At 54.3% G+C, this 13,179-nt stretch overlaps 1 protein-coding gene across 1 annotated transcript in view; it reads right to left on the bottom strand.

The window, feature by feature from the left end:
- Positions 1–960: 960 nt before the first annotated feature.
- The window catches only part of TNRC6C (trinucleotide repeat containing adaptor 6C), a gene marked incomplete at its 3' end in the record, with an annotated part of 110,025 nt that continues 97,806 nt past the window's right edge, over positions 961–13,179 (bottom strand). The window contains exons 14-22 of the mRNA XM_080713751.1: positions 10,726–10,809; positions 10,308–10,536; positions 8,017–8,181; positions 5,601–5,792; positions 5,032–5,175; positions 3,676–3,870; positions 2,924–2,994; positions 2,269–2,408; positions 961–1,318 (exon numbers count right to left, since the gene is read on the bottom strand). Coding sequence (XP_080569877.1) covers positions 961–1,318; positions 2,269–2,408; positions 2,924–2,994; positions 3,676–3,870; positions 5,032–5,175; positions 5,601–5,792; positions 8,017–8,181; positions 10,308–10,536; positions 10,726–10,809 — 1,578 coding nt within the window. The remainder of the gene's footprint in view (positions 1,319–2,268; positions 2,409–2,923; positions 2,995–3,675; positions 3,871–5,031; positions 5,176–5,600; positions 5,793–8,016; positions 8,182–10,307; positions 10,537–10,725; positions 10,810–13,179) is intronic.

Raw genomic sequence — 13,179 nt, 5'->3', positions numbered from 1 at the left:
TACACTGTGATTTTAAATGCACTGACGAGTCCTTGAGTAAACATTTACACATGAATTGTCGCCAGCCCTGTCCTGTGAGCTCTCTTTAATGTTCAGGACTAGCTAGAGGAAGGGCAGGGACACCTCAGTGCAAAGTTAGAAGCCAAAATAACAAACATTTGACCAATGAGCCAAGAAAAGCATACACTGAATAAAAGGGAAAACCCACAGCTCAATCCCTCTCACGCCGACAGACACTTTTACGCAGGAGTGCACACCGTGTGGGAGCACACACACACACGCCATTGCACACACACCCACACGCACGCGCGCGCACACACACACACACACATAGGCTATGAACTTAGAAATTTTTCCTAGAGCCTGTTTCTGTGTACTGATGTCAACCTGGAAGTGTAAAATTAGACTTAAGAAAATGTTCACATTTCATTATTGGCCTGCTGGATTCAAGTATTTGCATGTTTGATATGTCTTTTTTTTTTAACTTTTAAAAAATATTTTTTGGGATTAAAAAAAATGACATGAAAAAGTAACGAAACAAGGGTAATGTGCATAGGCGGAGCGGGGAGGGAGCGGGCGATGCGCAGCTCCACCCAGCGCCTCTGGTAATGTGCATAATAATCACAGGCTCGCTTCAATAGGCTTCGAGGCTCCCTCCCCCCAGAAAATAACCCTTTCCAGCCCACAATCGGAAAAGTGCCCTTCATGATACAACTACTCTAAGCAGCTTTTATACTTAAACTCAAAACGACGACACACCATACAAACAGAAGACGAAATAAAAGCTATGAGGAACATCCTGTGGTTAGCACGGACACTGACCAAGGGCAGCCTGCACTGTTCCCAACAGTTCACAAGGGCTGCGGCGAAGCTTCGTCTTCACACTGGACAGAGGTATGGAGAGGCCGCGCTGCGTGTGCTGCGGGCGGCGCGGACTGGAAAGGCCAGCTCTCCCTGCGCCTAGATGGACTCCCCGCTGAGCAGGTCCCCGGGCAGCAGCGTGTTCAGCGGCGTGGGGCTGCCAATCACCCTGGCGTCGTCTGTGCTGGGCGGGCCCCACAGGCTGCTGGAGTACTGGGGCACGCTGCCCCACAGAAGCTCGCTGCTCCCTTTGCCCCCCAGGCACGGGGTGCTCCAGTGGGAGGCCTCGCTGCGCACCAGGCCGTGGGCGCTGCCCGAGGCGCCCAGCCGTGGCTGGCTGGCCCCGCTGGACTGCCAGCTGGAGGTGGGCGGCAGGGCTTGGCCTTGGGCTAGGAAGCGGTTGACTTCCTCTTCACTGGCGAACTCCGCCAAGATGGTAGTGTTTCCCAGCACGCACCTGCAGGAGAAAGAGGAAGTCAGGAGCGGGTGTGGCCCGAAGCCTCGAGGCTGTGCCACCTGCCACAGGCCACCAGGTGCAGTCCTGTGGTGGTGCTGCCACCACTAACTCAAAGCCAGACTGTTTCTCATGTGTAGACCCCGGCAGCCAAGCCCTGTGTGTGGCACACACGTGTGTCCATGCAGGAGCACGCCATGCAAACGGTCTCCTTTCACATGAGCACAACCTGCAGCTTGGCCTAAGCTAAGGACTGATAGCTAAGCCACATCTCAAGGGGCTGGCGCAGGTCTACTAGTCCTCTGCACGCAAGAATCTTTTATTTGAGGTACTGGGGATGGAACCCAAGAGCATTCTACCTCTGAGCTACAGAGGGCCTCACTAAGTAGCTGAGGCTGTCCGAAAACCTCCTGTCTCAGCCTCCCAAATGCTGGGACTACAAGCGTGTACCACCACACCCGGCTTGCAAGGATCTTTAAAGAGACAGAGGGGCTGCTGCGATGACCACTGCTGGCCGTGTGGAAAGCTGGCTCTTGAGAGGGTGCTTGCTTCTGTGGAACGCCTCTTGTAAGAGAGGGCACGGCCAAGGCAACTCACTAGCAGCAGAAACAGGCTCATCACGAGACACCTAGACATTTGTTTCCCACAGACCCCTCCCCCGCTTCCAGCGCCCAGTGCTTTTGAATGTGTCTGAACCCGGAGAGTCTTGGGGAGGTGATTATGTTAACTGAGGCCGCGAGGCCCTCCCTCATCCAGCGTGACTGGCTCTCTAGGAGACCACAGCCGACACAGAGGGCTGAGCATGTGGGGCGGGGGAGAGGACGGCTGTCTAAGCAGAGGAGAGCCTGGTCTCAGCCCCCAGCCTGCCCGCAGAATGTGAGAAGACGCTCGTGTGGCGCGCCACCCTGGGACCCCACCCTGTGCTGGCGGCCAGCAGGCCAGGAGAAACGCACATGTGCAGGGACTTCTGGGCTTTGGCGGCCTCCTCCTTGGAGCTGTAGCGGACCACGGCGCTGCCTTGCGTCAGGTTCAGGTGGAACGTGCTGAGGGGCCCGTGCTGCAAGCACAGCGTACGCAGCGTGGAGCCGTCGATCTGGTGAGGAAGCACAGGGCGCCATGCGCTTTCCTCCAGGCCTTTCACTACCTTCTCCAGAGACAGCACGGAACCGGCACACGAGTGCCGGGAAAACATCTCTGCTCAAGGGGCTCGGCAGCAGAGAGCTCTGCGCACGTTTCATAGCCTCTGAAACGCTGCACGCTTCGGGAACGCTTCACGAGTGGGACTTAATCAGAGGAAGGGGGACAACCCCACCGCGGGCCCGCTCCCTCACCAGAGCCCACGCGGGCCTGGTGTGCAAGGCACAGGCCGGCTCTCTGGAGTGGGCTGGAGCTCGGGGTGCCGTGCAGAGGCGTGCCTTCTAGCCCCCAGCAAGCAAGTGACAGGCTGCGTGCGAGCCTCGTGGGCTCTGTGCCTGCTGCTGCCTGGGCCAACCCCACACCTGAGTCCCCCGCGCTTGCCCGGGCGCCCCTACGCCAGGGCGGGGCGGGCTCCTCGCCGGCTCTGCGATCCACGGGTGAGCATGCCGTCTACTGCACCAGGGCCTGTACCTGGGGTGTGAGGTTGCGAAGAACCAGCCAGCTGCTCGTCCTGCCCGAGGTGTCAGTACTCCAAGCAGAACCTGGTGACAAGCCGGGGGTGTGTGTGTATGTGTGTGTCAGTGCACAGGACGTGGAGTCGGGCGTGGCCCTCTCCTGGGTTTCTAGCGTGGCTTGATGCAGCAGCGTGGCTGTCCGCCTTCCAAGCCACGGAGGCCCTCACGCCTCTGGTAAACCCTGAAGACATCAACTCCCTTGCCCCTCTGCCCCAGTCCATGCTTTCCCACCACACCCCAGGGACAGGCGTGGAAGGCCCGGCCCCGACAGCTCTGGTCTGGGCCTCAGGCTGACCCTCCACTGCTGGGTCTAGAGCCCGCTGGTGAGTGAGAGCGAACCCGCAGGGCCACATCTGAATGGCTGAGGTGATCTCCAAGCACCTGGAGTTGGTTACACCTTGGGTCCCTTCAATCCAGCACTTCCCTCACCTTCCTGGCTCAGCAGGTGGCACCCGAAGGTGCTCACAGGGCCACCGCGGCCCCCTGAGGCCCCGTGCTGGCATGTGGCTGGCGGGACGGGAGCCTCTCTCAGGGCCCAGCACAGTGGGGGCGGGACACAAGTGGGGTGCAGGGCTGCTGGGGACCCCTGGGCCTCAGCTGTGTCCCCAGGGGCTCAGGGAAAGAGGCAGAGACCCTCAGAGGAGATGTGGGGCCGAGGAAAGCAGCTGGGACTGCCCATGCCCGTCTGAAGGGGAGAGAGACGCTCACCTGAGGAGTAGGAGCTGGTCCAGCCAAGGGGACTGGCGCCCCAAGTGGAGGAAGGCTTGGGATTGGCTAGCCCTGGAGGGGGCCTGGTGGGTGCAGTAGTGTTTCTGGGCACTTTCCACAGTTCGTGAGATAGGGAGGCTTGTGTGTGGGAGGCTGGGCCAGAGGACCACGTCGATTTAATGTCTGACAGTTTACCTAGGAGGAAGAAAAACAGAGCTTACGTATTTAGCATATCTATTTTTTTTTTTTTTTTGTGGTACTGGGGATGGACCCCTGGGGCATTCTACCTCCGAGCGACACCCCCAGCCCTATTTTTTATTCTTTATTTGGAAACAGGATCTCACTGAGTTGCAGAGGGCCTCAGTAAGTAGCTGAGGCTGGCCGCAAATCTGGATCCTCCTGTCTCAGCCTCCCAAATGCTGGGATTACAAGCGTGCGCCACCACGCCCGGCTTAGAGCAGAGAAAGAAAAAAAGTGATTGCAAGGTCCAGGGAGATGGCAGCTGCTCTGAGACCAGTCGACTGGGAAAAGACACTGATAAAACGTTTAGACAAGAGGCTCCGAGGAGCGCTCTGCTCTTTCTGACTCTTCTCGTTTTGGATAGGGCCTCCTTATGTTGTCCAGGTGGGAATCAAACTTCCTGGTATAAGAGATCTTTCTGCCTCTGCCTCTCAAATAGCTGGGCCACAGGGGTGCGCTACTGCACCCTGGGGCAAACTTCAGTATTTTAACCAGAGTTTTTATGAAAAGAAGGATAGATCAGGGAGGATGAGTAAATTGCCATTCCAATCCTCTTCAGTTTAAAGATATTTCAAATGGAAACCTTTTCATTAAAAAGCTAATAGTTAGCTGGGCGTGGTGGCGCACGCTTGTAATCCCAGCATTCTGGAGGCTGAGACCAGGGGATCGCGGTTCACGGACAGCCTCAGCTACTTAGTGAGGCCTCTGCAACTCAGTGAGACCCTGTTTCAAAATAAAGAAAAAAAAAAATAGGGCAGGGGGTGGAGCTCGTGGTTGAATGTCCCTGGGTTCCATCCCCAGACCCGCAAAAAAAAAAAAAAAAAAAAAGGGTTAATATAACCATTATATAATGTAATATGAAAAGTGACATAACAGGATATAAGGTTCGGTATCCTTCATCTGAAAATCCGAAATCCAAAGAAAGTTTCTGTCATGCTGGCATATTTTAGATTTTTAGACCCAGATGTTCAAGCAGTCAAGTCTGCAAATTTCCCCAAGCCAGGACAGCTCTGAAATCCGACACTTCCTGGCCCCAGGTGTTTGAATGTGTGCACTTAGCGAGCCAAGCCTTGCAAAGCCTTGCAAAGCGAGGCGCCCGCAGCGCGCCCTGCTCACCTCCGCTCTTGAGGAGGTAGCGGTTGACGTCCTGGATGGTGGTGTTGATGCTGGGCCCGGTGGGGACGCTGCCTGGGGTGACGTCAGGGTCGTTCTCCGGGTCGACATTCTGAAGTCCTTTCCATGGAACTCCGGGGTGGAACTCTGTTCATGTAAAACCACAGCAAGGTCACGCACTAGAGCGCCTCACACTGCCTCATAGACAGTTAATGTTGTTCGTTTCCTGTTTGCGGACATTTTTATAATTTGGTAATTAAATTCAGACACACTCTGGACTCTGTCATTATGTCAGTCACTCCTCTGGAACAAACTAGCACCAGGCATTACAGCTGCACCAGTAAGGCCTGGTGTTTTAGCAGCGGGCACGCAGGGGCCTTCCCCATTCTCCTGGCTCCTCTCCTGTTGAGCTACGGGCCTACAGAAAAAGGCTCGATGCCCAAGCAGATCTGTGAAGTGGATTCCTGAGGGAAACGCCCTGCTGAGGGCCCAGAGCCTCCAGGCCCAGGGCACGGCTCCTGGCTCCTCTCGGGCTCCATTCCGACTGCTACTCAGTGGCCTTGCAGTCTTACCTGGGGGCCAGCTGATGCTGGAGCCGTTTGAGGTCTTCTCACTGTCGGATTTGGCACGTGACCAGCTATGGGGCACAGCTACGGGAGGGCTGGCTGGCGACTCGCTGCTCTGGAGGAGATCGTACCGGCTGTAGGAGTCGTCCATGGAGGACTTGCTTGGAGGCCCGATGCTCAGGCCTGCAGGGATAGCACCTAGGAAGCAGAAGCAGGAGCAGAGTCGAGTGAGCGCTTCTGCTCTCGACACGCAGCACAGGAGACCTTCCCTCCAGGCCCCAGGCCTTGCCCCTCTCTGAGGGCCAGGAGTTGCCAGTCCAGGACTCTCCAACACCCCAGACTATTTCAGTTAGTCCAAACTCTGTCTCTGGAGGACTAACACTCTCCCCAACCCCAGTACTGGGGATGGAACCCAAGGGCATTCTATCTCCTATCTACATCCCTGGCCCTATTTTTTATTCTTTATTTTGAAACAGTCTCACTGTAGTCCCGACCTTACTAAGTAGCTGAGGCTGGCCGCAAACCACAATCCTTTTGTCTCAGCCTCCCGAATACTGGGATTCCAAGCATGTGCCACCACTCCCGGCTAGGACTAACGACTAACTCCTGAACCATTTCACTTTGTCAAGTTAGAAACTTATTTACTTATTTATTATGGCACTGTGGATTGAGCCCAGGGGCATTCTATCTCTGAGCTATACCCCCAGGCCTGTTTCTTCTTTCTTTAAAAAAAAAATTTTTTTTTTTTTTTGGTGGTACTGGGGTTCCTGGAAGCCCTTCTACCTCCGGGCTACACTCCCCCCCCTCCCCCCTCTCTCTATATATATTATTTGGAGACAGGGTCTCTTAAGCCAGCGAGGCTGGCTCCAAGCCAGCGTGATCCTCCTGTCTCCGCCTCCCAAGCACAGGGATTACAAGCGTGCGCCACCATACCCGGCTTTTTTTTTTTTTTTTTGGTGGTACTGGGGATTGAACACAGAGGCATTCTCTCCGAGCTACACCCCTAGCCCTATTTTTTAATCTTTATTTTGAAACAGGGTCTCAGTTGCGGAGGGCCTAAGTAGCTGAGGCCGGCTGCCAACCCTCAATCCTATCTTAGCCTCCCATGTACTGGGATTACAAGTGTGTGCCACCACACCTGACTTTTTTTTTTTTAATTTTTATTGGTGCACTGTGAATACAAGATGGTAGAGGCATACATGCTCACGTTACTCATTTAGCCCTTCCCAATTCCTACCCCATTCCCTCCCCACTCCCTCCTTTTCATGTTTGGCTTAGTGATTGTCTTATTTCTTATTTTTGAAACAGGGTCTCACTATGTAGCTGAGGCTGGCCCGATTAAAAGCGTGTGCCGCCAGACCCAGCTGAAACGATTCCTTTTTTGAGACGTGGTCTGGGTATGTTCCCCAGGCTGGTCTCCAGCAATCCTCTCACCTCAGCCTCCTAGGGAGCGGAGACCGCAGGCACACCATCTCACCAGGCAGACTGTTCTGGCCGTGGTACTGGGGATTGAATCCAGGGCCGCCTTGGAAACCCCAGCCAAGTTGGAAGTCTTTATGCCCAGGATGCTCCCGTAGTCAATCCTTTTGGGGACAACTTCTGGGTCTCTGTGGCTAGCTCTCAAGTCTAGGACAGCAATATGCTGCCCTCCCTCTAGAACAAACTGAGCACTAAGTTAATCTTGGCAGGGCGCTCTCCTACCAGAAGGGCGTCCAGGTGTCATGGGCGGATCTTGTCATGGAAAGAGCCACTAGGGAGAGTTACCTTCTTCCTTCTAGACTGCTTTTTTTTTTTTTTTTTTTTTAAATCAAGGGAATTATATAACCCATCAATTTTCCTATGTGGCTTGTGCCACAAGGAAGTTCAGAGGTATGGTGAGATTACCTCTTAGAGTTAATCTCTCTCTCTCTCTCTCTCTCTGGTGGTACTGGGGATTAACCCAGCATTCTATCTTTGAGCTACACCCTTGGCCCTATTTATTTCTTATTTGGGAAGCAGTGTTTTGCTAGGTTGCTGAGCGCCCCTCTAGACTGCTGAGGTTGGCTTTAAACCTGCCACTCTCTAGTTTGTCTCTGAAATCCTAGGATTACAGGCGTGTGCCATCACACCCAGCTTCTTCTAAGCATTTATTTTGTGTTACATTATTTAAAAAGTTTCCTTTCCATAGACTGACTTTATTTGTTGATGAATATGGCTGTAAATGAGAGGGGTGCTGCCCAGGACTCTGCAGTCACGTCTGGGTTTGTGGCTAGGACCTGACGGTCAGGTCCCAGGACTGCCCTTGGAGCAGGTGTGATCATACGGATTCTGTAGTGTTCAACTCTCAGCCCCAGGTTGGCAGAAGTGCACAGAACGAGTGCATCACACAAGAGGTGATCCACCGGCAGGCAGGAGCGGCCACGGCGCGCCAGCCGAGACGCACCAGGTTTCCCGGGACTCTGATCCGGAGGGGCAGCACTGGACAGGCTGTCCATCGAGGTGGGGTGCGTCCACTGAGGGAGGCGCGACTGGGACTGAGACGGGTCCTTCACCGACAACCCGCCGGCCACGTCCATGCTGCTGACATTCGTGTTTGGGTTCAGTCCAGCTGGAAACAGAGACACCATTAGACACGCCCGTTCCTCTTGTGATGCTCTCCCGCCAGTCCTCATCCTCATTCACAGCTTTGGCCGCAAATTACCTGTTATTGTTATTGGCGGAAAAAAATGCCTTGTTCCTTCTAAAACAACACACTTTTTAAAAAAATATATATTATTCCTGAATTAAGGCAGAAATGCCAACGGTGTTGACTGAGTGAGACCCATGACTTCAATTCTTTTCCTTTTGAACCCATGGACATTCTATCTCCAAGCTCCCCACCCCAGTCCTTTTGTATTTTGCTTTGAATCAGTGTTGCTGAGTTGCTGAGGATGGTCTCAAACCTGCGATCCTCCTGTCTCAGCCTGTCAAAGCACTGCGATTATAAGCAAGTGCTGGGAGTTCTTCACTTTGCTTGTGTTAGTGCTGGACACACACAGCCTGGGGGCTTCTTGACAGAGCGCACAGGAAACAGTGGGTCCAACGAGCAAGTCCCCGGGTCTCAGGGCACTGGTGGGATCTCAGCAGCCTGGCGCACACCTTCAGATCAGGCAGGTTGGATGAGGCGCCTCTACCGTCAGAAGTCCTCTCTGAAGGAGCGTGTGAGTCATACAGCAAATGGCTTTTAAGAAACTAAACTACTGGGAGTACAGGGCTGCTCTCTGCACTGAGGAATGTGAGCCCATCTGTCAAGGACCAGCACTGGGCTGGGCTAATGAATGACATCATGCCGGAGGAGAGGAGAGTTCCTGACGGGGACACAGCTGGGTGCAGGCCTGGGAGGGAGCAGCCCACACGGGGCAGCCCAGCACTACGGATCGCTTTTGGTGCGGCAGTCCCTGGGCTATGGGTATATATACCCTTGGACCCAGCGCACTGTCTATAAACATGCAGGGCAGAGCACAGCTCTGGGTATGTAGCTCAAAGCTAGAACGCCCCTGGTTCAATACCCAGTATCCCGCCCCTACATTTTGAACTGAGGTCTTGCTAAGTTGCTGGGGCTGGCCTTGAACCTATGACCCTCCTGTTTCAGCCTCCCAAGTACTGTGATTATAGGTGTGTACCACCACACCGGCTAATATTCCCCGATTTAGTGTGTTTGTGTGTGTGGGGGTAGGGGGACTGAACCCAGGGGTATTCTCCTCCGAGTTATACCCATAGTCCCTTTTCTGTTTTGAAACAGGGTCTTACTGGTTGCTGAGCCTCACTAAGTTGCTGAGGCTGGCCATGAACCTGTGACCCTCCTGCCTCACCCTCCCAGTGCTAGGACTGCAGGTGTGCGGCACCACGAGAGACGGGGCATGGAGGCAATGAGCAGCCAGGCGAGTCGTGCCGCCTGTGGTGGGCTGGCCGGCGGTGGCTGGGACTCAAACCCAGCAGACTAACTCCTGAGTCGGGCGCCAGGTGCAAGGCTCCTCTGCTTCTTCAACACAGGGGCACTGAGGGTGGGGCCAGCACTCCTGTTTCTTATTAGAGATGCATCACCTATTTCCTACGTCAAGCAGAAAGTGTCTCCAGGCTGGAAGGCCCGTCCCTGCGCAGTGCTGCCTTCCGGCGGGTGGAGTTGGCTCTGGCCCTGCCGGCCTCAGCCCTCGGCTACTGATGCTCTTTGTGCCGTGTCTACCGGTTCAGACAGCAACCAACAGACAGGCCTGAGCACACCCCGCAGGCCTGGCCACACTGCCCCCTGCCAGCTTGGGCTGCAGCTCACAGTGTCCTGGCCAGCCTGTGACCCGGAGGGCAGGTGCGTTATCTCCTAAGGCCTGCAGGTCTTTCGCGGGGGCAGTTTGGGCAGATGAGGCATACTGCAGTGCCTCGCTAGAGGAACCGCTGCAGCCCTGTCGGCAGGCCTGCTTTAATAAATCTCAGTGTATTCCTGGTGACTCTTCTCTACTGGTAAAGAGCAGTAGAGGAAAAAGGAATCAGAGCACGCGCTGTGGAGGGACGCTCTAGGTGCCCTTGTGGGCCCTGCGTACAAGACTCCAGGAGGAGCCGCTGCGGAGCCGCGCTGGCTCTGCAGAAGGCAGGGCGCTGCTCCCTTGGGAGGAGCCTTGAGGGCCTGCTGGGGTTCTGTCGGGGGCGGCAGTCCAGGCCCGGGCCCGCCACGGCGCAGCCCGGGGGCTCCTGGGGACTCACCCAGAGGGTAAGGAGCAAAGGTGTTGGGTGAAGACTGCTGCTCTTTGGTCTGCAGGTCAGGTAGGCTGGGAGCCTGGGGGTGAGGGGGGAAGCTGTCCATGGCCGATTTGCCTGCAGAGGGGTGCAGAGACAGGTGCGGCGGGGGCGACGGCTTCACGAGCAGGGCCTGGGCCAGCTGGCGCTGGTGCTGCTGAATCTGCTGCTGCAGATTAGTGATTGTGCGCGCAACCTGCAGGGAGAGACACGTGAGCGCTGGCCGGGCGGAAGGCCGTGCGTGCTGTCTATGGACACGGGGCCGAGCTCCTCCCAAGCTTAGTGGAGCCAGGGCCTTGCAAAGGGAGGCTTGGCTGGAGTGGCCAGAGGCAGGCTAGCGCTCACCAGTGTCTTCCAGCAGACAGCCCCGCTCATGCCCACTCACTTGCTGCTCCTGTTGCCTCATGGGTCCGGAAATGTTACGCTGGGCCTGTAGCATCTGCTGCTGGATCTGTAAACGTTGGTATGCCTATGGAAGAGAAGGAAAGTAAGAGGGTTATGAGAAAGCCATCAACAACGGTTCGTCTTCGTGATATTAAGCAAATGAAAACAATTTTTACTGTTACAATGATTGAGACTACAGTCCAGAAAGGCTGACAAACTGACAGTGGCTGCCCCAATCGAAAGGAAAGCATCAAACACCTCGCAAACACTCACAGGTCACGTGACCACCTCAGCAGGGGCATGAAAACTGAGGCCCGGAGAGAATCTGGAGCAGGGGCCGCAGCCCTCTCCTATGGATCACAGCATCCTGCACGTTGCTTACTTGATTACCTCCCAATGGGGGCTAATGCCAGGTGTAGTAGTGCACGCCTGTAATCCCAGAACTTGAGAGGCTAATACAGCGGGATTGCAGGTTTGAGGCAATCAATTTAGTGAGACCCTGTTTCAAAATAAAAAATAAAGTCCTGGGAGTATAAATCAGAGGTAGAATGCCCGCCCCTAGTTTCAATCCCCATTACTAAAGGAAAAAAAAAAAAAGGGTAAGTGAATACTAGATCTTTTCTTTCTTCCTCTCTTTCTTTCTTTTGTACTGGGGATGGAACCAGGGGCATTCTACCTCTGAGCGACACCCTCAGCCCGATTTGTTATTCTTTATTTTGGAGGGCCTCACTAAGTAGCTGAGGCTGGCTGTGAACCGCGATCCTCCTGCCTCAGCCTCCCGAATGCTGGGATGACAAGTGTGTGCCGCCACGCCTGGATTAGATTTCTTTCTCACAACAAAGATTTTTGGGGATACTTTCTGGCAAGAGGACTTAATTAAAAAAAAACCAAAACCGCTGGGCGTGGTGGCGCACGCTTGTAATCCCAGTACTTGGGAGGCTGAGACAGGAGGATCGCAGGTTCGAAGTGTCGCTCAGAGGTAGAATGCCTTGGGTTCAATCCCCAGTACCACAGGGAAAAAAAATAATAGAATCAAAATAAAGGTAACTATTAGAGATGGTTAATTAATTATGGAGAATCTCTAGAGACCTTAAAACTTAACCTTAGGAAGCACTAAACTTTATTTCTCCAATTTTTTGGGGGAAAAAAATTAAGAACAGAATACACTGAACATAGCCGGGCGTAGTGGCGCACGCTTGTAATCCAGCATTCGGGAAACTGAGACAGGAGGATCACGGTTCGCCGACAGCCTCAGCTACTTAGCAAGGCCCCATGCAACTCAGTGAGACCCTGTTTCAAATTAAAGAATAAAAAATAGGGAAGGGGCCGGGCGTGGTGGTGCACGCTTGTAAATCCCAGCATTTGGGAGGCTGAGACTGGAGGATAGTGGTTTACGGACAGCCTTAGCTACTTAGTGAGGCCCTCTGCAACTTAGTGAGACTGTTTCAAAATAAAGAATAAAAAAAATTGGGCAGGGGGTGTAGTTTGGAGGTCAAATGCCTCTGAGTTACCGCCCCAGAACCGCAAAAAAGAAAAAAAAAAAAAAAAAAAAAAAAAAGGAAAGGGGGTGTACCTCAGAGGTTGAATGCCCCTGGGTTTCATCTCCAGACCCTCTCCCCAAATACACTGAACATAATTCATGACACCCACCTCCCTCCCTTCCTTCTTCCCAAACTGGGGCTTGAATCCAGGGGCATTCTACTGCTGAGCTATACTCCAGCCCTTAATTTTATTTTTTAATTTGGAAACAGGGTCTCACTAGGTTGCTGTGAGTCTTGCTGTCACTAGGTTGCTCACTGAGTCTTGCTGTGTTGCTGAGGCTGGTCTTGAACCTGCGATCCTCCTTTCTGAGTCTGGGCTTAGGGATATGCACACTGTGCCTGGCTTCCACCATTTTCTTGATGTCGTCTACACAGGGACCTACAGAAGCTTGCTGGGTAACAGGCTGACTCAGCACATTAGTGGCAGCGCCAGCCTCGCCTGTCTAGTCGCGAGGCTGCAGCTCACCTCCTCTATGTTAACTGTCCACGATGACTGTGTTTCCAAGCTCCTGCCTGGGGCAGTCCTTCCGGGGCTGGGTCTGAAAGCAGCAGGGCCGTGCAGGAGCGTCGCCTGAGCTCGCTGGGCTCACCACAGCGGTCACAGGCTCTGCGCTTGTTCTGGATCAAGAAAGGGCCCGAGGCATGCTCTGCCGGGGACCAGGGCTCTGTGCTCTCGGGAGATACCTGCAGTATCTCTGCACGCCTGCCTCCTCCTGCCAGTCACTGGGTGAGAAGTGGACGCTGAGTGCTAGCAGCGTGCCCAGAGAGCATAAGGCGGGTGGCGGCGGTTCTATAAACAAGGTTTGCCCAGCGGTCTGCTCACTGGGGCCCCTGCCCTCTGCCCTCTGCCCCCTGCCATTTTGCTTCCTCCATGGTGCCTGGTCCTTTTGTAGACAACAACCAAGTTGCTGGAT

Source organism: Muscardinus avellanarius (genome assembly GCF_963383645.1).
Source record: "Muscardinus avellanarius genome assembly, chromosome: 16".
In the NCBI taxonomy this organism is placed as follows: domain Eukaryota; kingdom Metazoa; phylum Chordata; class Mammalia; order Rodentia; family Gliridae; genus Muscardinus; species Muscardinus avellanarius.
Note: the sequence above shows the minus strand (reverse complement) of the source record. Positions and strands in the feature narration are given on the sequence as shown.